General features: G+C 38.5%; 1 protein-coding gene across 6 annotated transcripts in view; it reads right to left on the reverse strand.

The window, feature by feature from the left end:
* COL19A1 (collagen type XIX alpha 1 chain) overlaps positions 1-26,576 on the reverse strand; it is a 220,136-nt gene that overhangs the window by 170,321 nt on the left and 23,239 nt on the right. For all 6 annotated transcript variants that reach the window (XM_063330245.1, XM_063330242.1, XM_063330244.1 and 3 more), the window contains 5 exons: positions 15,788-15,911; positions 15,128-15,403; positions 13,328-13,408; positions 11,098-11,223; positions 10,149-10,211 (listed from right to left, as the gene is read on the reverse strand). In XM_063330245.1, coding sequence (XP_063186315.1) covers positions 10,149-10,211; positions 11,098-11,223; positions 13,328-13,408; positions 15,128-15,403; positions 15,788-15,911 — 670 coding nt within the window. The remainder of the gene's footprint in view (positions 1-10,148; positions 10,212-11,097; positions 11,224-13,327; positions 13,409-15,127; positions 15,404-15,787; positions 15,912-26,576) is intronic.

A 26,576-nucleotide genomic window follows, 5' to 3' on the forward strand; every position in this document is an offset into this window, starting at 1 on the left:
ACACAGGTCATATCTGATTCAACAGAAAAGCACCTCTACCCTGTTTTTGTCATGCTTAGTAATGTAACCACTGTGGATGGAGGATGCCTTACATGCAACACTAAAATCAGACAAAACAAATACATTTTAAAACACCTATAACATCAGTTAAGGCCTTCATCTGACAAACATTTGCAAACGCACATTTCCATAAAAAGCAGGTCTTCTGATTTCAAGGGAATTAACTGTGACAGCAGTGTGAAGCCAAGTGTGTCCATTTTCACTGGGTTGAGCACGTTCCATGCTGAGAAAACTCAACACGTAATATGGGTTTCTTTGGTCTAAGAGTCATCTGCCCACAATAATTCTGAAAGACACTATTTAAAATCAGTTCCTCTCTCTTTCCCTGTTACCCCCTCAGAGAAACCAAACCCTAAACCATAAACAATCTATAAGAAAATTTTAGTTTTAAGATACAAATGACTGACTGATCAGGAGAGGTATGGAAGATCCCAGCAGCGTTAGTCTTAAAAATAATTGAAGAAAACATCAAACACAGAAATTCTGCTTAATAGTGTCAAGTATAAGGGTTACAAAGTTTAAAATAAAAATCAGGTGGATGCTGGAGGAATATAATGAAAGCACTGAAACCATATTACAGACTTTATTAAAAATAACCCCAAAACATTAGATTTGTCTACTTGTAGCAAGAAGAGAACATTCTCCAGCAAACAGAAAATGCCATAGCCTTCTGTGCAGTAATCCAATTCCCTATGAAGAAAATGTCACCGGTTTGAAAAGAATTAACTATTAAATTGTTTTTCCAGGGAAAGGGTAGCATGAAGAAACAGAAGAGCCACATCTACACAAATAATTGGTTCCTAAAATGGGTTGTAAACCTAGATTTGGGGCCCAAATCTAAAACTGCAAACCCAAAAGCCGCTGCTGAGGAATTAGTGCCCAAGACCTCTAAACTTACAAAGTGAATAACTTTTTAAATAGCAGGATCCTGGAAACTCATAATTCTGACATACAGCGTATGCAGAAACTTCTCAGTATTAGGCAAAGTTCATCAATTTAGTCAAATAACTCATTCTGCAGTAAAAAATATCAGTTTCCTGTGATCTTCCCAAATGGGATACAGACACAGTGCTGCAGTGACTTCATTTTCTTCTGTTACATATAGGACAGGAGATGCTTAACAGAGCAGCAGAAAGGCTTTGTCTGGGCCACAGAACGCACGTGTTCTGTGCCCTCCGCAGCCTGCGAGTGCTCCCAGCCTGCACCCCAGCTTGCCTGGACCGCTGATGCCTGTCAGCACACCGGTGGGTCATAAGATCTAAAGTTGTTCCAAATTTCACAAGAGGAACATTAGGAACTGCGCAAGTGAACTGCATCCCAGCAGCCTGGTCTCTTTCCCGAGAGCAAGGAGACCAGGTTCCTATCCGGCTGACTGTTCCTGCATTTTATGTGAGACCATCCCCATGTAAAATGCATAACCATTTCTTAAATTACAACCGAAGTCCCTCCATCAGGTTTAAAGTTATTTTAATTAATGTAGTTATGGTACAGTAACATCAGTTTCAGAATACAAACATTACTGTAAAGTTTGTTTTTCTTTAAAAAAGCACCAAACCAAAAACTCCCACCAAAACCAAGAATCTGAAAGAGCTTCATAGACATAATACTGTAGCACCTTTACTTTTTTAGCATAAACATAATATTTCTGTTCTGAAATGAAGTCGTTAACCTTTCTGAAGTTAAGAAAGGAGCAGTAAGGTTGGCAAGAAGTAGTATATAACAACAGTATCTGCTGTATCCCAGAACAGTCATTATCAAACATTTAATCCCTGCTAAAGGAAGGATTTATAATCTATGTTTTTCCTCAGCATTCCCTCTGGGCTGGTGCGCAGCAGCTACTGACTCAGTGCACTGTACTCTGAGGTGCTTAACTCTCCATATGCTCTACCCAGGGAGCCTACGGATCACATCCAAGGCCCCAGATGACAGTCTCAGTTAAGGCCTGAGAATTCAATATTTTTGTCTCTAGCCTCAAGATAAAAAGAAAAAAAAAAAACCAAACACCAGAAAAATCCCTAAAACTGAAGTGCTGCAGGTCAGGTTTCATTACCTTTTTCTAAAAGCAGAATGATGTGTCCTAATGACTGTCACCATAATTTTGAAGTAAGCTGTCATACCCTAATACTATTGTTGCTGCTTCTCACTCCCCCATTTTAATTTCTTAACAACTATTCACAGAAATCATCATAAAATATCTGCATGTGCCTGACTCAAAACCCCTTTGTTTATAACACGTGAGCTAAGCATATCAACCAACATGAGCGACTCCCAGGTGCAGAGCACCATTCCAGCCATAAGTTCAAACCACTGCTCAGAAGCAGCAATGCTCTAGAGGAGCATGTGTGCCACCTCCTACGTCCTTTTTATTCAAATCCTGGAATGGTTCTGTTAGCTCTATCTCAAAAGTAGACCGAAATCCTGTGTGTGCAAACAGCCTGAACCCACTGGCGCTATGAGAGATAAAGAAGCAGGACCGGTCCCCGGTTACCTTATCTAATCACCCACAGAGTGACTCCTTATTCTCTGCACGCTCTGTTCCCTTCTGCCACTTGCCAGTATTTTAATAGACCAGAACCACTTTGTTACATCCAGCAGTGTATCTTTATAGACTGTATAGTCTAAAATTACACAGCCTGCTACGTGCCAGGAAGCCTTTGGCATATATGACATACTAGCCAGTTAACCAAGGTATGTTTACACTTCTAGTCCCACTAACCACAGACTCACTCCCCACCTTGAAGACAAGTCTACTGCAAATTAGATTATGAAGTTATTCTTCTGTCTTCTATTTATGATTTTAATAAACACAGTCTGAAAGATTCTGGGTTTTCATGCTTTTTTTTTTCCAATAAGTTTAAAGATCAGATACTGTATGTTGTATAACTTATAATAGTATTCAGACAGGCAGCATGACAGAATAAAAAGGAAAAAACAATGGGAAAATGCTTTTTTAAAAGGGGTTTTGCCCCCCCCTTTTTTTTTTTTTTTTTGCATAACAGCATTTTCCTTTGCTTCTGCAGAACTCAAAGTCCTTTACGAAAGTGAACAAGCTTTGTCTTCTCTTTCTTACATAGTAGATGCCAGAAATATAAAATGAGATGGAAAAAAAAAAGAAAGGGTTCCTGACTATTAGGCCTACATCCACCTCATCTCTTTTATGCCTTAACAAGAGTATTCTAACTCCTAACACACATGGCAATTGAGCTTTTTAAGCTTATGTAACTACATTAGTAAGAACGAGTCTAAAGAATCACATTTGCTTAGAACCACCAAAGCCAACAGAAATATCTGCTGCCAGAAGAACAATTTCATAAGCTGGTGAACACCCGCGGCACAGTGCTGGCATTTATAGGTTAGGAGGTACACTCAGTGCAACAGCATTCAAAGCTAGTACCGTGAGCTTTAAGTCTACTGTTAGGATTTGCTATTAAAGGTACCAGTGAAAATCCTTTTCAAGTGAGCACAAGATACTTATTGAATAAAATACGTAAGCTGTAACACATTTTTCAAAAGGTGATCTCTTGCAAACAATAGGATGGCTACTATATTTTTGACAATGTTTATTTTGGTGAAGTCATAAGACAGGGTGGAAATTCAGCAGGCTGAAATGAAAACAAACCAAAAGCTTCTGTCAACTTTCCATAAAGCCAAGGCAAACTAAATTCTTAAAAAGAGATTGCAGACAGCAAACGTGCTTCTTTTGAATGATACCAATGAGCCTTCTATCCGAAACGGAAACAATTTGTCACATTTGAGACTACCTGCAGTATGAAACTTGTGATCATTGTTTTACATTAGTGATTCAGAGAATTTCGAAAGCACTTGCTCTTTACCTCTTTGCTCCATTCAGCCTTTATTCAATGCGCTTGTTATAGAAGTACAAATGATATGCTAGTAGCAAACACAAAACACAGTACCCTTCATTGCTCTACCACACATTACTACTGAAGAATCACATACAGCAAAGACAGCCTAAAACCAAACGTGATGATAGAGAGAATGACAAAGCAGTAATTATTTAAGTTAACGAATTACAGTCCTTTCTCATATAAGCCAAAAAACCCTTTCTTTTAAGAAAGTATTTTAAAACCATTATTTTTGTGTCTTAAATTGCAAATTTATTTAAAACATACTGACATTGTGATATGGAGTGGGATTAACTTAACACATTAATATTTAATCTAGAAAAAAGTCTGCAATGAATTTTGAGAAGAGAAAAATGTTCTCCCAGGGTACAGGTTATGATTTTAATACTAAGATAAAAGCAAGCGCACTTAAACAGAAAGAATTATATTAACGTGGCCTACAGCACACACTGCTAAAGTATTACATTACAACCTTGCTCTTGTCTACAATGAGGACGTATTAGTTCAGATAAAATGAGTAACCCACATCAGTTTTCAAAATACTGCTTAACCAAAATCAGTTTTGGTTTTGTAAGATTTGATTAAGTAGATTAGCTTTCTCAGCTTTCATCTCTGAATGATTATGTGTGCCAATAGCATCAGAAATGTCCAAGTAAAAAAAAAAAAAAAGTGTATTATCATCAAGAAAGAAATACCAGCACACTCTGAACTGAGTTGCTCCCAGCAGACAGGGAACCAGCAGGCTTTCCAAGAGCAATAAAGTGGAAGGTGAAAGAGGTAATGTAGAGAGCTCATCCTCTATACTAGATCCTTTATTTGTATAATTAATGTCAGAGGCAGTCCCTGTAAGAAATTATGCAAGCTAAAATTTAAAACTTAGATGTACAGACAGGTAAACAGTTTGCACAATTACAAAATGGTGATAGAAGTATTTAGACCTGGGGTAAAAAAACCCCATTCATTAGTAACTTTTAGTTGATGAATACAACAAATTCAAATTCAGAGAATTTGCTAAGGGTAAGAAAGAAAACTCATACCAAAGGTGGCATCATTCCAGGTTTTCCCTGGTGCTAGGGGAGTAGCAGGGAGGATATAGCCCGGGAAGTATCATCCCTGTTACTCCTACTAGAAGCCCCCAAGATGTGTGCTGACCCGTCAGCGCAGGGGCTTGGGCTCTCCGTGGCCTGAGCTGGGTGTCACTGGTTTAACCCCTGCGCTGGGGCCAGTGATTGCTGCCTGCCCTGCTCCAGCTTCAGCTCTGGGGATGGCCCCAGTGGGGAGGGGGCACCCCCCAACCCTCTGAGCACCTCAGAATGCTGAGGACTCAGTGCCACCCCTCTCCATTCCCTCTCGAAGAGTACTTAAACTGCCATCCTTAGGACCAAGATGAATACTGGGACGGTGACATAGAAGAGAGGTATACGTTTAAGACTTTTTTCAAAGAAAACAAGTTAAACTACATTATTAATGATGCTTTTCCTTATTAATTTGATAATTGAGAATATTAAATGGTTAAAACATTAAGCCAGACTACCGATAAACTCTTAGCTCCACAGGTGTGGAGCATTCCCTTTTGCCCACTATAGGATTGTGGTCTACCAAGCACACTGGCAATTCCTGACTTTGTCATCACTGACAGCCAGCTGTATTTTGCCCAATTTTTTTTTTTTTTCCTTTTTCACTCGTTCCAGCTTCTAGGTCCCTTGTCAATAATCTCTGCAACAAAAAATCAGACCAGAAAGGAATCATTCTCAAGGCTGCATAACATGATAGGTGGAATCAGACGGATGTGGCTTACAAGAGGAATGACAGAGAAGGAGGAAGAGAAGACTAGCAAGGAAAATAGGCAGAAAGAGCAGCCAAACACCTCATTTGTTCTCATGAGTTCTTTTTTCTTATTGTTCCATTACAAATATTTTCCTAGTGCAACAGCATATTGCATAAACCTATCTCTACCAATCCTAAAATAGCCATAAATTCCTCCATGGTGTCAATCAATAGGTGCTTTAATGTTTGAAAGCACTCTGCTGCTGCCTTTTTGCTCCTTGCTGTACTTAGAGCATTAGCCAATGACCTATTAACACAGCTTGTAATGGTTTAATATTATATCGAAATATTTAATTCTCTTTTGATTTCAATTTAAAATCCTTTGTGGGCACTAAGTTTGCTTAAAAGAAATAAAAATAAAAAAGATAATATACAATTACTTTTTTAGCCTCTTTAATAGAGAAAATTTGTTTATATATTTAGTATATACATAATCATTTCAATTACTGCGACCCATATGTCTTCTGAATAATTTCTACATATTGCAGACAAAACAGGACCTTCACACCATGATCAAAAGACGTTTGCCAACAACATCTTACAATATATTTGTAAGAGTCTGAGTAACTACGTACCACACCGAAGTAGTAGAAATTGCTTCCAAAACAGAAAACAAATCACAATTTCTCACTCAGCTCAGCAGAAGAGGAAACATAGCTCTACAGAACAGATATCAAAATGTGTTAAATCACAGGAGACTTCCACCTGACTTATGACCACTTGAAACTTGTGAAATTCACAGTAGCTTGGTTCTTAGCACAATGTGAGTAACACAGTATATTATTCAGGGATAACCTGTATTGTACACCTGACTGCTGCTGCCTCTCAGTTTTCATCCAACAGGAAAAAGCTATCAGGCAGTCCAAAAAGTGTTTCAAGGGCAGAGATCAGCAAGCAGCAAAGTTGGTCCTGGTGACTTTTTGAGTCTTTATGTCTGAATAGACATAAAAGAACAGGAGGTTGTCCCTTGCTGCAGATAGCTGCAGGAGCTGATCTCCCAGCAAATAAAGTCCTGCAGAGCAAATACCCCTGGATCCAAGCTTGCACAGGGAACAAAAGGGACAGGGACTACTGCCCTGCGGCATTTTTTGCTACGCAGTAAGGGGTGTATGGTACCAAACTGGACAGTCTGGTCATTCAGTAAGGGAGACAGTCTTGAAACTGAGCAGCTTCTTCACCCCTGAAGCACCAGAGATAATACTTCTATTGTTGAATGAAGAAACATCCTCACGAAACCATTATAGAAGGCCAGGCATACAAATAGGAAGGTCATTCACACAAATGGAATAATTTTCATTAGTGATGCTCCTGTACATTCAGATGGACAGATTGCCAGAGACGCATCAATATTTGCATGGATGCCTGTTCCAGTGAAAATATGGCACTTGAGTCATTTGGACTCACAAGACACTTTGGCTCAGGCCCTTTCAGAGGTACTAATATGAGCCAAGAGTACAGGACGGCCAAGAGTACTGCCAAGTGCACAAGAATGCAGCAGAAACAGGCTAGTAATTAAATTCATAATGCCTAAAAATGGTTTATCAGGTATCATGCTTTGTTCTGGTGATAGCTTAGATATTCCTGAACAGGCAAAACAGTCTAATCTTAGGGGACAACTATGTTAGACTGAAGAGAAGGGTAATTTTGGGTGGCTTGAATATAGCCTAACACCAATTTGCATACGTAGAAGCTTTCTTGCCAATCCCATCGCAACAAAAAGACATGTAAATTCAGTCATACAATTAATTACAATAGACAGGAAATTGGAATGGGACAACATAAAATAAAAGGATAAGGAATGTTGTGCTGAACAAGGAATAGTATCAACAGATACAGAAATTTCCTAGGAAAGAAGCTAAAAAATTAACATTAACTTGTTTTCACTTGGACGTGGCTATGGCAGGGATATTTAAATATAATTACTTAGATAATAATATGGTTTAGAAGCAAAAGAAAACAATAAAATGAGAAGCTGATCACAAAGTGGGAAACAGGCTGAAGAACCATCAGACAACTTCCAGAAATCCCGTTTTTTGTGAATGGCCAGCTAAGGTCATTACAAAGCTGCCTATTTAATGTATAACATATTACAAAACATTCAACCACAGTCTGCTACTCTCCTTTACATAATCTGGGAATAAATCATGTATCCTGCATGTCTGGAATTGTCTGGGGTCTTGCTGCCTCTCCACCTCTAATTATTGATGTAACAAGGCCATCATTGAGAGCAAGTGTTACTGAATACTTGCATAAATGCAGAGGCAAAGAAAAAATGGTACTAAAGCCTCAGAGAACGTAGCATTCAACTCCATCACGATAGGCACTATTCAAGGCAGTATTCATTTGCTCCCAAAGGTCAACAGTGAGACCACCCTTTTAATCAGAGCAGTAACGTACCCTCCACCCACCCCCCCAAACAAAACCAAAAAAAACCCACCCCAAAGCCAGGAAGTAGCAAGTACTGGTCAGTTATAAGGAAGGCTCAAATTAAACAGCTTTCTAGCTGTTTGCTGTGCTAACTCTGACTTTAGCCTGCTGATTCACTGAATTTTGTGAACTGACATTCACAAATGTCAATTTACTATCATTAGGCTAAGCTGCCGGATGCACATAATCCTGCTCAGGCTCTAAATATTCAGTGAAGTATTGGAGTGGCTGGTGATAAACAGGTCGAGTTTGGACTTATAGGTAGTAGGCCACTACCAAAAAAAATTATCTATTTGTATGAATTTTGGAAGATTATTTTTTCATGAATCTCAAGCTTAACAATTTTCAGTTTTACATCTAAACCAAAAAATTGGTACTTTGTAATTACCAACCCAGTCAGACATGGCCTCATGCAATTTGCTATCACCGATGCACAGAAGTTGAAAGAGATCATTGATTGTTGGGTGGCTTTTGAATCAGCACAACGAGGGTTTCTTTGTAAAACGAACAGGAGAACAGGACTGGAGGTGACGACAGCCACCCCCATGCTTTATTTAGAGGTACTGTGCTTAGCATGGTAAATATTGCTAATTGGCTGCGAGACAGAATGGTAAAAAAACATAAGACTTCCAAAGTCTCCTTTCTCATCTTAGTAGCAGTAATAGTCTAAATGAGTCATGTCAGAGCAGTTTCCCAAACAAATGCTAGGAAACTCCCTATGTTGGTAACATAGGCTAACCCTAACATGGACAATTGTTCTACATACTCAGACCTAGGATCAGCAAAACTTCATGCCTAAATTTGGAAACTGCCAGCAAACCCCCCAGGTTCAGCTGGGCTATAGAAACTAACATACTTGAACTTTTTTTTCCACCTAGGGAAAAGATGCAGCTAGTATTGAAAGTAAAATATATACTGGAGGGTTGGAGTTGAGGGGGGAAGACACTGTAAAGGAATTTACTTAATTTCAACCAACAGTGTGGACAAGCCCCATCAGCCCATTTCAGCCACGTACTACAGACCTAGGAACAGCGCTGGCTGTTTTCACAAGCTATTTCAGATCACGTATTGAGGAGTGTGCTGTGAGGGAGGATGCTGGGTTAGGACCCCTCCATCCTAGCCTCTGGATTAGGACATTCTAAGTATCTTCCTCTCATACCACATTCCCTGAACTCAGAATTCCTATCTACTGTCTTTATGGCTGATTTGCAATAGTTTATTCAAGTTGTTTCCTCTATTTGCACGAGAAAAACACATTCTCAGACCTGTCCTAATCCAGCATCCTCCAAGCAGACTGAGGGAATGGAGCGTGAAGGGAAAATATCTGATATGCTGACCTTTATTATTAGGAAACCCTCACGCTAAATAACACAGGAATGTCACAGGAAGCATTACAGAACAAAAATACAGAACAGGCCCAAGGAAAGGAGCACCGACAGGCCTGTCTTAGGGGCTTGCCAATGTCAGGTCCCTCTCTCTTCGGAGTTACGAAAGTTTCAGGTAAGAGTGATGTCAAGGAATATACAGTGCTGAGGTCATGCAAGTGAATTCATACTCCCCTACCGATGACTGTAAGGATGAACCCACCACATGGGATTCTGTCCATCAGCAGTGACGTACACATACAACATAGAAAAAGTCCTTGTCACAGATGACATACATGACTCCTTTTTTTTTTTTGGATAAGGGGAACAGGCAATAGGACATGCTGACAGGCTGGGTGGGCACATGGTTCACAGGCAGGTAAACTGTGTTCCATAGAGTTGATGGTGGGACCCCAAAGTGAGACAGCTATAGGCGGCCTGGCAGGAAGCCCACACGCAAAAGCAGTGACTGACTGATAAAGGAGTTAACCTGTGTACAGGTTGCAGGAGATTCCTTTAAGAAATAACAGAATCCACAAAGATTCTATTTAAGAAATATAAGCCAAAGAAAGATTTGAAAGAGAGAATTCCATTGCTATTTTACCTTTTCACCTTTATCTCCTTTCTGGCCTGGCAAACCAGCCACTCCTGGCAATCCTGCTTCTCCCTGTTTTTAAAAGAAATCAAAAATCAACAAAGAAGCAGATCCAAAATATGTCTTTGTTTCGGTTTCCTTGTCTCTCCTTGTGACAAAAGCCTAACAAAGCAAATGACTGAATAAATACAGTGCAATGACCAGGAGAAGGATTTCAAGAAAAGCATTATGTAGAAAGTAATTTCACAGAATCACAGAATGGGAGGGGTTGGAAGGGACCTCTGGAGAACATCTAGTCCAACACCCCTGCCAGAGCAGGGTCACCCAGAGCAGGCTGCACAGGAACGCGTCCAGGAGGGTTTGGAATGTCTCCAGAGACGGAGACCCCACCACCTCTCTGGGCAGCCTGTGCCAGGGCTCTGCCACCCTCAAAGGAAAGAAGTTCCTCCTCATGTTTAGGTGGAACTTCCTACGTTCAAGTTTGTGCCCATTACCTCTTGTCCTGTCCCCGGGCACCACTGACAAGAGCCTGGCCCCATCCTCCTGACACCCACCCTTTGAGTATTTATAAGCGTTGATAAGGTCCCCCCTCAGTCGTTCTTTTTCCAGACTGAAGAGACCCAAATCCCTCAGGCTTTCTTCATAAGAGAGGTGTTCCAATCCCCTAATCACTGTAGCCTCAAGTAAAAGTATTTACACTAAATATAATTTCATTTTTACCATGGGCCTTTTTTTTTGGTGTGTTCAAACAACTAAACCTTACAGACCTCTGCAACTCTAATTTTAAATTAATTAAATCTAAAATATACTTGTTTTAACTGGGAAATATAATGTAAGTATATTACAGCACTATAAACCAGTAAGACATTTTTCATAACCACAAAAAAAAAAAAAAATCAGCTTTTCTTTTAATACCTAGCAGCACGATGCACTAAAAAGCAATAGGAAAGCCTCATACTTTATTTGGAAAGCAGTGGCATCTCTCTCTAGATTCTTGCTGCATTCCTGGAAGCATGTATATTTTGCTGGCATGAACAGTCACCGGTGATGAAGTTGTAGTAAGTAACCTTTCCTCACGTGGGCACTAAAATAAAAAGAAGATTTTCTGATTTTTGGTCCACTTTGCTTAACAGATAAACACCATCCAAACACTATTTTGAGGTTACTTTCTGTTTTAATACTCCTGCACACACCATATTACAGAGAAGCCACAACAATTGCCAATCAGAGGAAAAAGCTGCGGTAAAACGAAGCCTAGGTTTTTGATCCTTCTGTACTAAAATCAATGCCAGTCAGAACTGATCTGACTGTCCCACTTCTTTCTTCCAAAAGAGCCCAGACAGAGGAATGAAGTCTCCCAAAATCAGACACAGTAAAGCAGAAAACACCCATAGGAAAAAAAAGAAAGAGGGTATTTCTCAGTCTCCTCCTGTCCTCCACCCCCTGCCCCAAAATGCAACGTCAGAGTGAGTCTGAAGGAACACTCTTGTCATTTTTTTTGTCATTAAATGCTTTGGGCATGCACAGTTTGGAAACAAACAAAAAGCCCTGAAGCCATTCTTTGCCTAACTCATGAGAGCTGAGCTAACCTGAAGATATACTACAGGACAAGTCAATAGAGCCTGATAAATTTCAGAAACTCTCATTTCTCATTAAGATGAAATGAGGTCTCCTGTGAGCCTTCTGTCAAAGGAATTACCATGCAGATTTACAGCTTAGTGTAGAAATTTGTATCCAAAGATAAATTCCTTCCCTTAAATTACGGAAAGTGTAGCCCTTGTAGTTGGTAAGGAAGTAATGAAAAAATAAATCAGAAAATGTAACGCTGGTTTCAATATGAAAGTCATTAACAACTTCTCCATCATTTTTTACATCTTCAACATAAGACATAAAAATGAAACTGATCATGCGCTTAGCCATATAGCTGAGTGACTGTTTAGGATGCTATTAATAAAGCCTATCCTTGATCTTTTTGTGTCCATAAGTAATTAGGTCTTGTTTTGGTTCTACTTTTTTGCTACTGTGTCATAACTGCTAAATAAGTTGTATTTCCATGCACAAAGTGTAACCTACAGAAAAAGAATCCATTCATTTCACTTATCCATGAGCTTATACACTCAAGCTAAAGCCTTCACTATTATCAAGAATATATTTTGAAATATATTTGAATAATAAATTATTATTTAAAATTGAAATTTCCCTTGATAAATTAGATCCAGCCTCTTCCATGCTCCTGGAGCACCTATCAGTTGTCAGTTCCCACAAAGCCTTTGCGTCTCTGTTCTTGGGCAGCTTTATCCCTCCATTCCAGGTACCCTTTTCTCACACCTATTTGTAGATGGATTCAATTAGTCCTTCTGCACGCTCTGGGTTTTTTTTGCTGAGCGCAGGATGGGTGGTAATGGTACTGCCCACTATCTCAGAGAAGCCTGCTCTTACAGGCTATTCATAACTAGTAGACCAACATTTTAATATATTTTCTGAGGTTTTTTTTTCTTTTTTTTTCCTCCAGATGGGCTTGATTCAGCAAAGCAATCACATCTGCAACTTCAAGCATTTCTATAGTTCTAGTGTCTTCCGGTTTATACTGACTCTGTCTATCAAAACGAAAGGGAAAAGGGAACCCTCTAAACGAAATCAACGTTTCCCTTATGTTAAACATTATATACATCTCAGCATGTGCGTTATAAAGAAGAAAGTATTTGCCAATTATGAAACAACCTTTCATCCATGTCAGAATATTGAAATAAGGGAAACACCTTCAACACCTTCCTAATTTTCTTCCCTCCCACTATCATGCCGACTCTTTCATGGGCTTTGTTTATCATCTGTAATGCTTCACTAGGCGCAACTGTTATTAAAATGGCCTCTTATTTGAAGCCATCCTCAGGTCATTGCAGTGGTTTGTTTCCTACTCTCTGAGATTTCCTCAATTACTAATTAGATATTAATCATTGTTAAGAGATGCATTTTAAAAGCACTAGCAGCACCTAGTGCCTTTTACTGAAGCTCTACTGTGTTATTTAGTTAAGCAACAAGAAACAACGTATCATGACTCCAGATACGGGATACATTTTTAGGAAGTAATTAATCTAACACATCTATTGAAATTTCTTTACAACTCTTTAGTAAGAACCAATGAAGCAATTTGTTTTGTACTAACATTTGCATTTTAACAAAACACTAACCAGGTCTGCAGATATTTCACAACACGTATCTTCTGCTGCAAGTTTTGGATTACAATAAACTGTTATGCGGTGAAGTTCAATCTATTAAGAAATACAAGAGAGATTAATACGAAATGTAAAAGATAATGTGTTACGTCATGCATTTTCTTATCTTGGCATAATACACTTTCTCTGAAACACTGCATATTTCTGAAAAGCTGGAAACAGACAAAGCCAGAACAATTGCACAGCTCCTCACTTAAGGAACAAATTATACAGTCTATTACTTTGATGTAAATCATATTTTAGATTTATTTTATCTTCATCTGAGTTGCATCCCTCTGTACTGCTCTTGCTATGCTACATAGGCATTTTAGCCCTCTAGACATCCTCTGCAAGCCTTCCTTTCAGGAACATAATTTTCTCCTGCAATGAACTAGAGTAAAAGTTTGATAAGCTGTATCTCACATACATCTTCTATAACTTTGGATGGATCTTTGCCTGGACCTTGCCACTAAATCACCTGAAAAGCAAAAATCACAAATTCTGTACATAAAGCTTCTGTTTCAGAGATTTTGGGTGGATTGGTGAGATGAACAGCATCTAATTTTAACTAGCTAATCTTGCCCTTGTATGCCTCCTTCTGCATCTCTTTTTTTACCCTCTTATTCTCTCCCTTGCACGTGGTATTGAGAAAAGTGACTTCATCAGCTTTATGTTTTCCTGTGAACATGGAAATCCCAGTTGACAACTTCCAGTCAGAATTATCCGGCCCGTGCCACGCAACCAACACAAGATAAAAAGAACCTACTCCTTCTCCTGCATGCTACTTGGAAATGAGCAGATGGTACATACATGTCAAATAAAGTTGAACTCAGTCTTAGAAAATAAAATGAAGCAGGAGCTTGGCCCCGTGAAATAAGAGCTCTGAGCCCAGGCCAAACTGTTCAGCACCTCATGGGACTGATTCCTCCCACAACACTAGCTTGCAGTAACAATGTGCTATTTTCATCTGGAACTGCACAGTGTACATAATATAGCTGAAACTTTCAGATGGTCACTATAAACTCCGAGTCAGATGCCTTAAACCTGGTAACTGGATGTCAGCACACTTAAAACAAACTGACATTTTCTGGAGCTTTCGGATTACTTGCTGTGAGCTCTCTGCATGAGGAAACAGAGGAGAGCATCTCTGGGACAGAACACAGCCCAGAATATTATGGGATTGCCTTGGGTAATTCCTGCACCAAAGGCTACAGGAAACACACCTCCAGCCACTTCCTAATCCTTACCATTTGGAGGAGGGACCGACAGCCATGAACAATGCGCTCCCCTATTTCTGCAGAGCTGAATTACCCTGAACATCATACAGTCTTGATACAGAGGTAATGCTTAATTTTTCTGTGTCTCCCCTTTATCACAGACAGACAAATTGTAACAGATGACTGATACAAACTTACAAATAAATCTCAAAAACTGAAAGAAAAAACTACCACAGGAAGTTATCTCTAAATATAGTAATATGTCTACAGTAACTACATGGCTCCTAATCCAAAGTGAATACAGAAAAATAAACTCCTGAAACAAAGACTGAGTTTTTGTAGTTACTTTCGTAACAGAAGGTTTGCCTTAGCAGATGCTACAGCACTGAATATTGTTTAGAGAAAAAAAAAAGCTTAAGTATTTCAAATTAAGAATACACACTCAAAATTAATAACCAGTTTTGAACCTTTTATCTACACAATTCTTTATGATGGTGTTAGTAAACGCGTGGCTAAAACATGATTTCAAGTTATCTGGTTTTCCTTTCATATTACTCACATCTACAGGCTTATCATCTGCAGCACGAGAAGCAATCAGAGTCCTTCCCTGCAAGTCAATGGTGAATTTTTCATCAGTCTGCTTTCTCTCAATTAAATTACAATCCAAATAGAGGGAAATGATCCCCGACTGCACACTAATACCAAGCTTATGCCACTGACGATCAAACAATGGATAAATTTCTCGACTCTTAAAAGTGTAGTGCAGTATATTTCCCTGAGAAGATTTGGTCATATACTCCACAACCTTTTTTGTACCATCCAGAAGGACAGAGATCTGAAATCAAAAGAAAAGAAGTGGTCACCTAAAAGTTAGAGTATGAGACTTAAACACATATATAAACTATATATAATAAAAATACTTCGACTACATGGATTGGGCAAGAATTGTGTTATGAAGCATTCTTCTACATAACTTTGTAAATACATATCAGCTATAAATCATAACATGCCTTCTTATCCTATATTGCAGTCTTAACTCAATACATTTTGTTAAATTTCTGTCATTCCTATGATAAATCATCAGTCTGTCTATTCCATATAAACTGTAGCTAAATCCAGTGGTGAAACATCCACCAAGTTATATTTGCCATATCAAATGGCGGGGGCGGGGGGGGGGAAAGAAACTTAATGAAAAAAATAAATCAAAGACAACTCTAACCTCAGGTGTGTCATACTGATTTAAAACTTGCCATATATACCAACGCTCTTTCTTGGTATTTCGCCGTACACGGAACATAGCAACTAGAGAGTATTCTTCAGGAAGCCCATTTGGAAATACTTGCCTACAGCAGGAGAGAGGAAAATGAGATTTCTTGTTATTCTTACACACACAAACACTGCTTAAAAGGAACGAACAGAAATAATACCTGGTGAAAACAAGGAGCCAAATGCTCACTCATACATATTTAAAGACTTCAGCATTCAGAAATGCCTCTTCTCAAAAGTCCAATTCAGTCTATTTATAAAAATAAATGTCTGAAGATTTTGCTAATAAATTTTTTGTTTTAACTTCTTTAAAATCTGTGATTACTATATAAAAAGGAATCTTAAAAAGAACTGCTGCAAAGTGAATGCCACAAATAAACATATTTTAAAAATACTGCTTTTCCCAATTTATGGCTTGGGATACCGGAACAAGTTTCCCAGAGGATTTCTGGAATAATCCCCATCCCTGGAGACTTTCAAAACACAGCTGGACAGGACTCATAACAACCTGATGTAACTTTCAAGTTGGTCTTGCTTTGAGCAGAGGTTTTGATACAGTGACCTCCATGGGCAACGACTTGGACATCTTGAGTAACAGAACAGCTGGACTTTAACAGGCTTGAACCAAAATAAGGAATGCATTTCTGAATGAATGACATGCTGTTACTTGATTTTGTTATTCCTTTTTCATGTAAGATATGCCGATACCCCAAAAAAAAGGTCTGATTTGCTACCTATCTCAGAGAATGCAGTACAACACCACTTCTACAAACTATTTGAAAAGCTTGTATTTCAGAAAAAATGAAATTAGTCTCTAACTCAACTCTACAGACTTTCATAATCATTAAATATATACTAGTTCTGTACTAAACAAATTAGGACGGTGCAATCAACAGATTTTCTTTTGAAGCCTCTGCATTTCAAATTATTTCTTTTCTAAGACAGAGGTGAGACAAATGAAAATCACAGATGCAAACATTACACAACACATGAGTAGCTAAAGTGTTAACACGGCTGTTTGCTAAAAACTGTCAGGATTTCCCAACTAGCCACATTGCAAAAGGCATTCCCTGGATCAGAATGGAAGAAACCTGAGGGCCCCACACAGCAAAAAAATTTCCTCTGTTTTTCTTCCCACAAACATGTTAAGTAAATGGTTTAGGTCTAAAAATCTACAAATAGGATTATAATTACACAGCAATGTGCTATAAAGGCTTTATTAAAAAAAAAAAAAACCACAACAAAAACCAAACCAAACCAAAGGGAAAAAAATAAAAGGGGAAAGCACCAGCTGACAAGACAATAACCCCACAACCCTCCTGGAAACCAGTGCGCTTCAGTTAACTTAGGATCTCAGGAAAAATGCCTTCTCTGTAGAGAAGCCTGCTCTAAATCCTACCAAACAGCTTATTTATGGACCAACACCTATTTAAGTCCCTTATGTGGGAATCAGTCTTCTTTGGCTTATTCCCCACAGATGATTCCTGTTTTATCCCAGGACCAAATTGGCTGCTCTCCCACATTGTTAGTGGACCCATATGCTCTGTTGTACAGCTATAGATGTTTCAATGTCAAAAGGCAAGGCAAAAGCGAATAGGCTTTGCAGGACTTGGATCTAGATTTCATACCACTCTGTATTTTAACTATAGCACAAAGAAAATCTTTATGATTTATAAAGAAAATTTCATTGGGCGTCAGTAATACGCGAGCGTGCCTCTGCAGAACAGTAAACCATCTGGGACGTGATCAGCCCTATGGTTTCAGGACCCCAAGCAAGCTAAGGACATGGCATCTCAGGTTTACAGCTGTAACAGACAGGACATCTGGCTGTGGGAGCATCCGATTAGCTCTCCAAAATCAATTCACTTTCCCAGCTAACCTCCATATTGGGAGACACAGGGGAGTTTACATTAACAGGCAAAGGGCAGACAACTGTGGAAGGGAAATATCAGAATTCTTCATCGAATGAAAGGAGGGGAAAACATAATTGGTATGATAAGTCTGCAAAACAAACAGAAGTAGTTTCTGGACGTGGTAGGTACACTAGTAAACATTGAGCATTTTTTCCTTCCCCCCCTGCCATTGCTTCTTACTGTAAGCCTCCCTGACACTTTACGAGCTATCTAAATGAATGACAACAGTATTAGTCTTCTAAATTTTCCTTTCAGAATTTTCTCAGAAAAATTTGGTTGTGTGTGAGTGCATGGGATGTGAAATTATCTTCCTTAACTGATTATCAAACCATCTGGGAAACAGGACAAGAGTTAAGGTATGGGCCAGCATTATGAAAAAGGGCAGGAGTTCACCCAGCTTCTCTTACCTTTGAGCTGACAGAGAAAACTGTATTGGGAGAAATGAGAAAATCAGACAAGGTCAAATAATTCCTAGGGGCATTACACTGATTTCAGTGAAGTCAACTAAGAAGGTAAGATTTAAGCAGAATTGGACCAAGGATAAACTCAGTTAGATTCACAAAATAATTTGGGTAGGAAGGTACCTCTGGAGGCCAATGGATCTAACCCCCTGCTCAAACCGGGGCCAACCTGGAAAATTGTATCAGGTTATAAATCCTGTCCAGCTGAGTTTTGAAAGCCCCCAAGAATGAAGATTATTCCACAACCCTCAGGGAAACTTGTTCCAGTGTTTGGCCAACAAACAGCACAAATTTAGTATACAACTACTGTATACCAAAGACATAATCTAATAGAAGCAATGTCTTTATTCTGAGAAGAGTTCTCATTGTGTAACTGTATGAATGTTCCTTGGTGACTAAAAAGTCCTTAACAGATGCTTTAAAGTACACACTTAACACTCAACCTCTTCCAGCCAGAGGGTGAATGCTAATAGGAACGAAATGAAGGTATAAAATACTCAGAAAACCAGCACACAATCTACTATACGCAATTTCCCCTACGTTCTTGCCCCCTGAATGGCTTCAAGTGAACATAACAGAATAAAAAGCATGCATCTAGCATTGAAGTGACTTAGGTACAGATGATCAGTAAGATACTATAGCAAAATTTAAGTATTGCTACCACAGTATCTTCTACTCTGTAAAGCTCAGTTAAAAACTCCTCAGAAATAGGCAAAGTAAGTATGTGTTTAAAACAGTAAATATATTATGACATTTGATGGGGTAATAAAAAGGCCAGAACAGAAACCTCATACCAGAACACGAGAAAAGCCAAAACAAAATTTTGCAGAATACAGATTTTGAAATTCATAAGTTCCTTGAATGTTTAATATACTGTTTCACCTGATTGTACCTACCAACATTTAAAAACTAATGAGAAAACTAATGAGATATCATATGCAGGGTGAAAACAGTAAAGCAGCCGCATTAAATGTTAATGAAAAATGGAAGAGTAAGTTGTTCCACGTGTTCACAGTTCAACAAGTGCTTCCTCACAGAGTATTTACCTCTTCCATGTGGCACAGGGAAAGAACAATAGGAAAAGGAGAATGAGTAAGGATGAAGGAAACCTGTACCAAGCTCACTGCAAAGACTACAGATGTAAAGCACAAGAATAGAGAATATTAACTTAGGGTAGTACACCATGGTGTCTAAGCCAAAAGCAGCAAGAGAGATGACAGGTCTTAGGAAAGCCTTAACATTACAGAAATATGGGTAGCAATTAATAAGTGTGCAAATTCATCTATAAAGACAACAAGAAAGAACTTACAAGTTAAAACAGGCAAATGAGGGTATTGTTGGCATCTGATCTCTGAACGAGGGCATGCTTACGCTTCCTTGGACAAAAGTGTCTGAACCAAAATACATAATCAGCCTTGAGAGCAAAAAGATGAGCCCGAGATTTTCCTCTCCCAGCAAATATCCTCAACAGAGGGACAACAGTCAAGTTTTCCCATTCCTGTTGAGTTTCCTTAGCTTAGGACAATTCAAACCAAATATCCTTCCTGGATGACTGCTATAACCCTTAAGCCTATTTAAAAGGTCCTCTCCCCCACTTCTACACTGCAAGTGCTCAGACTGCTGTGTTTTGTGTTGAACGCAATGCTGTCCAAGCTTATTACTTGCAATTTGAATACAGTCAATGGCTTAGGCACCTCTGGGGACATGGGCAGAGTTCAGGCATCTCTACACACATCTTTGAGTCACAAGGAAGTTTGGGTGGGAGTTACATGCCTGGCTGTTTAAACCATCGTGATTCTGAGCTTCCCTGGAACTTGTGCCCAGATGCCAGGGGAAATCTGTTGTCCAAAATCATTCATTTTAGGTGCCACCAGGGGTTAGGTGGTGCTTGAGAGTAGGCAATTTGAATCATTCTCTGAGACTCAGGCACCCAGAGTCTGACTGAATTATATTTTAGGTGGAATTGAGACAGTTTGGTTTTCTCCCTGTGTCCGTATTGCCAGTAGGATATAATAAAAAATGAAAGTTGATGAACAGAGCACTATGTTCTCAAAGCGAAGCACACCCTTGGTGGAAACTGCTGAAAACAATCACAGGAATTGAAGCACATGAACTGAATACACAGGCTTGAATTTACAGCACCCTAGCCTGCTGGACTGAGGTGGACTGTAAATTACAGAGGCCTCAGCTGGCAGATTGAGGAGACAAAAGATAACAAGCAGGAAAATCCCTAACAATACAAGGTTTTAGATCATACATATAATATGTTACAAATCCAGACATTCAGGTATCTCAATCCCAGGTTGAAGCATCAGGAAGATACATCCAGAATGTTAATAAATATACACTGACATTGCTACAACTATGTGTCACTCCCTCAAAGCATATGGATACTCAGAGTTGCAAAGGCACTTGTTCCCTTCTCCTCTTTTTTAATGGAGTAAATGTAGCCATAATTTTTCCTAAAAAACAGGTGCTGTGGCCCAAGCACAGCACAGACTGTACATTATGAGGTTACCAGAAGACCAGTTAGAGGAATTGTGCATGAACTTTACAACTGTATTTGTACAAACCTTCCACTGTTCATAATGATCAAGTACAGACTGTTTTTTTTGCAAAATATTTGCTTATTCATTTATTTCCTTAAAAGTTCTGAAAATTTCTGAAATGCAGACACCAGCTGGTTCTCCTAGTGCTACCATGCTAGAAGAAGCAATTACAAATAAATTAACTGTGTATTCACTGTGCTATAAACAGTTTTAGTTCTATCTTTGTAAAGTAGCATTGAGTTACCCCTATCAAATTTAGTAAGGCAATCCTTTATTTACCTTTTGTTTTTATTTTTAAAAAAAGCACTAATGGAAAAGCAGCATCTATTTTTAAATCTTATGAACTCTAATTGTTCCATATCGAATGAGAATACACTACAGTATATGATAAACTTCCGTATTTACAAGTATCAATGAAGCCTCCAGCTTGCTGAATATCTTCCAAGAAGAGAAAGATGAGCCAACTTACATTTCCTGAGAGTGAAGTGAGAGATGTTTAGAGTTTATGGCAAGACATATCTTTTCCAGCTGACATATACCATTACCTGGTATATGTCACTTGTAATATGACAATGTTACAATAATTTGGTGACCAGAGCTCAAGGAGTTAGTTTAAACAACTTTCCTAGAGTGGGTATTGATTTATTTAGTACTACGTTGTCAGAGACACCGAAATCTTAACCTTTTCATGTTTGCTAAGGAATTTGAACTAAGATCCATTACGAATAAAAAAGTAAAGCTCAGGTGACCAAATACAAAAAAATCTCCACATTATTCTCAATATTTCTACATCAAATTACTATATTTTAGACTCCTGGTTTTTGCCTAACTTGACCAGTACAATGGGAGAAGGGGAAATAGCTAACTAGAACAATTTACCAATCTCTGCTTAGGAAAGAGTATTTTAAATTCTTTTTAAATAAAAGTTAAGAACAGCTGTTTGTTACCTAGAATAAGAAATAATTTCCTTCCCATCCATCTTCCTCAAATCACATTAAGATGCACCATACAGTTTCATGTTACATTAGGCCTCAAGTTGTTTTCATATGACACATTATATGATGCAACTCAAGGGAAACTATTCAGACAGCTTAAGAGTTATTAATTACTTAGGGAGAGCTCAACCCACTCAGAAAATGTAGCGCTGAAAGCAAAGCTGCAAATTATTTTAACATTGAGAAATGGGATTTACCTAATATTTCATATACTTCAGCATGCTTCTGCTTTCATTTACGGAACAGGTATAGATTAGCTGTCACTTAATACACAGGTGGTTTAGAAATTGTTTTTGGTGAAAGTCAATGTTATTGCTACCAAAATTTTAAAAGTCATTAAAAAAAGAAGAAACTGGTTTGAAAGAGAAATAGAAATACCAAAAACTGTTACGCCAGCGCAGAGTGCTTTTCCCCTAGGGTTTCCAGCAGTATTCTGTATCCTTATTTACAGGAATTATCAGTGAACTCTTGGCCCTAATGAGTCAAAGGCCAGTCTTCCATTGATTTTCAAGAGGTCAGGCTAATAAAACTACATCTCCTTTCCCAGTTTGGCCACTTTCTGTGCATTTTAACTTTTCTGAAAAACATAATCAGTCAGCAGAAATAACAACAATAGGCTTAGAAGTAGTAACGTATAATAATGGACATTGGCAATGCAATAATTTTTCTTCTCATTTTCCTAAGCAGAATTCAGCAGCCTAATAAAGTTTTGAGAAAATTCAGGTAACGCTTAGGCTTTGAGAGTCTTGTCTTGTGGAAGGCAACTTCCAGCGCTTCTGATATAGTGATATATATTTGCCTTGTTCAACTGGATTATTTTATTATTTTTTTTTATGAACCAAATCGGTCTCAGAGCAATCAGTGAACTTTCCTTGTACCTGGAAAATAAAAATAACCCTAGCAAAGATCAAAGGCTACCAAAAGCAAGAATGTGTAATCTAGGAACACACTCATCCACTCTTTCTCTCCCCTTTTTAATAATGAATATTTTTTTTAAATATAAGATGATGACAAAACAGGTTCAGAAAGCAGCAAGAGTATCACATCATGAAATACTATATTCAAACAGCGTGCTTCCCTTCCCACAATATCACACCTTACCCTGAATGTTGCACAGTAAATTAAGCTGCTCTAATCCGTAGTAAGCATCTTTCCACATAGAAGCGCACATGGTGGCAAAGAATGACAGACATACACACCACCAGTGAACACTGTGAAGGAAAATGGGTCAGGAAAGGGGAGGAAGACAGAGCCTGATCACTTCAGCAAGCTAAAATTTTACTCAAAATAATCTCATGCTCCAAAAGATCCTCCCACATGTGCGCTGGTATAGACTCAAGAAAACACAATGCAACAGAGTAGATTCAGACAATGGATATACTACACTAAGCTGCCTATATATGTTCAAAGCAAGTAAAGGAAATGTACAGGGTACTAGAAAGATTTGGGTGGCTTCTGCAGTATACAGGCATTGAGATGTTCCTCCAGACATTTTTGAGCTCAACGTCTAATGCATAGTTACCCATGATTCAGAAATACTGAAGTCAATCTATGAGATTCACTCAGGTCGTACACTAAATACAGGTCTCGCATTCAGACTGTTTCTTTTCCTGAGCAGATTACAAGAAAACAAGCAAACGTACTGCTTTTGGTGCCTGAGGGATGAGGAACACAGTGAGAAAACTGTGGAACTCTTGTTCTTTCGCAAAAAAGAGAAACATTTCCTCTGCATCTGCTTTCTCCTAATCATGCAATTGCACGACGCTTTCTGGTGCACCTCTGACTTGATGCTGCTCAAACCAGACTGGTTTTCCATGTGTCAGCATCACCTGCTGACTGAGAAACATACAGAGACTTTCTAGTGTTGGTGACAGAAAGAGACCCAATCCAGTCTCTGTTGCCCCACTCTGTTTCTTCCAACTTGATTCTTCTCATACATATTTTCAGTAGCTGTGACAGTCAGGTAACACCTCTGTAGCAGATAATGATCAGTAACTGATACCTTCAGTACCATGTATTCCTTCTCACATGGATGTTACAATAAGACGACATATTCATTCTACTGGTTTTAGAGTGTGAATACAGTAAGGTTTCTCACACCAAGCACCCTTTTCATTGAGCAATTCTCCACATTCCATGGATGGTAAGTCTGCTCATATACCAAAATAAAAGAAGTGTCAGTCAGGAAGAGCTCCCCTCCAGTACCAGCACACATGTCCCTATTGTTGTGTAGCTACGCTGAAATTATAAAAGTAATTCAAAAGAAAACCCTCTCTTTTGAGCTCTCATCATCTCCTGTCAGGAACCGTGGTCTCCCTAGACATATACCTCATTTTCCTTTACTTAGCTAAAAAAACCCAACCAAACAAAAAAAACCACCAAATGATTTTTCTAAAAGATTTCTACTCCTGTGATTCATGGTAGGGAATGAAATGCATGCAAACATAGTCTTATTGTCCAGCATGAATGGCCCAGAAGCCTTCAATGCTTTCCTTACTCAGAACCAGAGTGGGTTTATAATAATAATATTTTATTATTTTAATAATATATTTTATAATAATAATATATATTATGTATTTATATTTATATATTTACATAAAATGTATTTATATTAAAATATAAATATTTTAATAATATATATTGTAATAATAATAATTTATAATAAATAACCAAATTTATTGCCTCTATAAGGAAACTACTCAACATCTGACATATTTGTGATAAGCAATCCACAAAAATCAAACAGAACTTTCTTTTTGGAGATTCATGTCAGAATCTGGAAAAATGTGACCATCTGTGCATTTCTTCAGTGATTTTGTGATTGTCTCCTAACATACAGTCTTTGTTAAAAATTTAAAGCTAAGACTTGCTTAAAAGAATGGCAGAGATTTAAGTTTTCCTCAAGTAATTCCAGAACTGTGTCAAGCTTTTTGACATTTTTACATAGTCTCTCAAGGCCATTTTGCTGTGCTTAATGTTCTTAAATACAGTTGTGGTACTCTTTTTTTTTGTCTCCCCTCCTCAATTGTGGCAACCATCAAGAGAAGATTATGTGAACTTAAATACTTTTAAAGGGACTCTACGTACTTCTTTTAACATCTACCTCTCTGTCTTTATTTAGACATTTTATGAGCAGCTCTGTAACTCATGTGGTCCTTCTAGTTTGCTCCCAGAAATAGAAAAGAGACAACATACCTAGTTATTAGTCTGTTATTTGGCAGTCTCTGAAGTCAATGAGATGTTAAATTCTTATGCTAAATATGATTATCTACAGTGGAGTGTAGTTATTCAGCTGAGCAAGAAACCCTCTGAAGATGTTAGAGAAAAAAAATAATTACTGTAACCTCTGAAAGTCAACTGGCAGTGAAAATTGTTCTGCATGCATTTTTACATGCTTCCTGCCCTGAAGCAAGATCTATGGTACAGTGTTAATTATTTGTAGATCTCGGTGGTTGCTGTTGTCTGGAAAAGCAAAAAAAAAATGCAGACTACAAAGAAGGATTTGTCTATTGGAGGCCACAATCATTTCAGTCTGAAGACAGACGATGCACTTCATATTTTGGAAAAGAGGGAGGAAATCAGGAATGATGTTTCCTTTTTCTTGGCCTATATATCCACATAATTTTCACTAGAGGAGGAAGAAATCTAAGTATCCATCTCTCCTTGGAGGTTTTCACAACTATTTTACCAGCACTGTACAGACATTTGTACAGGTATCTAGAGACGTTACCCGATTCCAGAAACAGAACTGTCTTTTTAGGTTGGTAGCCAGGAGGGCTAGTCAGCTCCACCAGAGCTGCAGGCTGAGAGACTTGCACACTCCTACTTCTCACACTGGTCTTGGGTGAGCTGCCTTGGGTGTTTCTGCATGACATTGTGCTACCCAGCCTAAACGTGTTTCCTTAGAACTCTCAATTGCTTCCTGTTTAGTCTTCTCCTACCCGCATCCCAAACTTTTTGGTAGCTTTCTACAATGAATCAATGGAACAAGCACTAACAAAATGAACTGCTGGTTACACTTGGAACAGGCTCACCCCTTCCTTCCCTGGTTTGTTCTGCTAGGTCCTAGACAACCCTGCTGACGGTAAAAGGCAACGCACCTCACCAGGCCAACCATCCCTCTTACAAAAATGCTGAGTGCTCACAGTGAACACAACAGCACAGGGGGCAGTGGAAAAAAAGAAGAGCTAAAAGGACTGCTGTATGGAACGCAGCTGAACGAAACTGTGGAATGCTTTTTTTCATAACCCCCTCAAATAATTTCTTGGATAACTAGTCTCATCATCATCATCATGCAGGACTGCCTACAAATAAACTCATTCCAGGCTAAAGTCACAAGCAGGCCATGCTAAGGATTGCTTGAGAGACACAGACAACACTGAAGGTACTACAGCCTGCAACACTGTTATAGATTGATATATCTACCCATCTTGGTTCCAGCTGATCACCCCAAAAAAAGAAGGTATAAGAGATGAAGATTAAGTTACCAACAGAAGAGACCTGAGTAGGAAAGAAGGTTAATGATACCAGATACCAGGGTCTGACCTGAAATAAGTAGCTCTGTCAGCTGCAAGAGTGAAGCTACGGAGAGAGAACATGCTTTTGCTTTAACACCCCCTACACACAGCATGACTAGTCTACAAATATTTAAGTCTAGTGTTCTGCTTACAATCTGAAGGATAATTAGATGTGCCCTTTTACAGTTTGTAAGAACTGTTAACATTCATGGATTCTAAGTAAATGAATGTGGAAAATAAAAGATTAAAAAAATTAATTTGCTTCACATAAAAAGACTTAATAGCATCTTCAGAAACTGGAAATTAC

This window comes from Chroicocephalus ridibundus, chromosome 3 (genome assembly GCF_963924245.1).
Source record: "Chroicocephalus ridibundus chromosome 3, bChrRid1.1, whole genome shotgun sequence".
Taxonomy (NCBI): Eukaryota; Metazoa; Chordata; class Aves; order Charadriiformes; family Laridae; genus Chroicocephalus; species Chroicocephalus ridibundus.